This window comes from Acanthisitta chloris, unplaced genomic scaffold, assembly GCF_000695815.1.
Source record: "Acanthisitta chloris isolate BGI_N310 unplaced genomic scaffold, ASM69581v1 Scaffold34281, whole genome shotgun sequence".
NCBI lineage: Eukaryota > Metazoa > Chordata > Aves > Passeriformes > Acanthisittidae > Acanthisitta > Acanthisitta chloris.
In genome coordinates, this window is record NW_008655945.1 from 1 (window position 1) to 898 (window position 898).

At 52.6% G+C, this 898-nt stretch overlaps 1 protein-coding gene across 1 annotated transcript; it reads left to right on the forward strand.

Annotated features, from left to right (window-relative positions):
* Positions 1 to 48: 48 nt before the first annotated feature.
* Positions 49 to 782, forward strand: LOC103811178 (small nuclear ribonucleoprotein-associated protein B'; the record flags this gene model as incomplete). The annotated part of the gene is made up of 3 exons (XM_009084132.1): positions 49 to 53; positions 135 to 286; positions 671 to 782. Coding segments are annotated over exons 1-3 (267 nt in total), but the record flags the coding sequence as incomplete, so codon positions are not given.
* Between the last annotated feature and the right edge of the window lie 116 nt (positions 783 to 898).

Here is an 898-nt window from a genome sequence, read left to right on the forward strand (position 1 = left end):
AGATTCGGGAGCGAGTGAGCGCGGCGGGAGCGAGAGCGAAAACCGCAACCATGGTGAGTCCCGCGCTCCGGGGTGTCCCCGCGGTGAGGGCTCCGCCGCGCGGGGACCCCGCGGGTAACGCAGCTCTCTTGCAGACGGTGGGGAAGAGCAGCAAGATGCTGCAGCACATCGATTACCGCATGCGGTGCATCCTGCAGGACGGGCGCGTCTTCATCGGCACGTTCAAGGCCTTCGACAAGCACATGAATCTCATTCTCTGTGACTGCGATGAGTTCCGCAAGATCAAGTGAGCAGCGGGAGGTACCCCCAGCCCGGGCCCTGGTCCTGCAGTGCGAGGCCTCGGGGCGAGAGCAGTGGGCAGGCATTGTGTGCTGCTGGCTCTTGCAGAAATTCATGGGTTTATTCTCAAATCCCCACCTACCAGTGTTGAACGGGCACTTTGTTTCAGTTCTTCCCCACTAACCAAAGTATGCTTCTGTGTGATGCTGACTGTACCAGCTTAGATTTCTCGGTGTGCTTAGCTCGGGACATAAACATGTGATTTTTATGGTGGGCTCTCCTCTCTGGATCAGCAGCCTAGTCATGTATTCTTTTGTAAATTCAATGAATAGCATTGATTTTGTTGTTGTTGTTGTTTTTCTTCTGTCTTGCAATGTTTTCTACTTACTAGACCTAAAAATTCAAAACAGCCAGAGCGGGAAGAGAAACGAGTGCTTGGTCTTGTGTTGCTGCGAGGGGAAAACCTGGTCTCCATGACAGTTGAAGGACCACCTCCAAAAGATGTAAGGATGAGCACAGGACTAAGGAAAATGGAAGGGATATGGGAAAAATGCACTTGCTTGCGGGAAAGTGGTACTACACTATCATTCTAGGCAGCAGATGCTGTTGTGACTGGGTC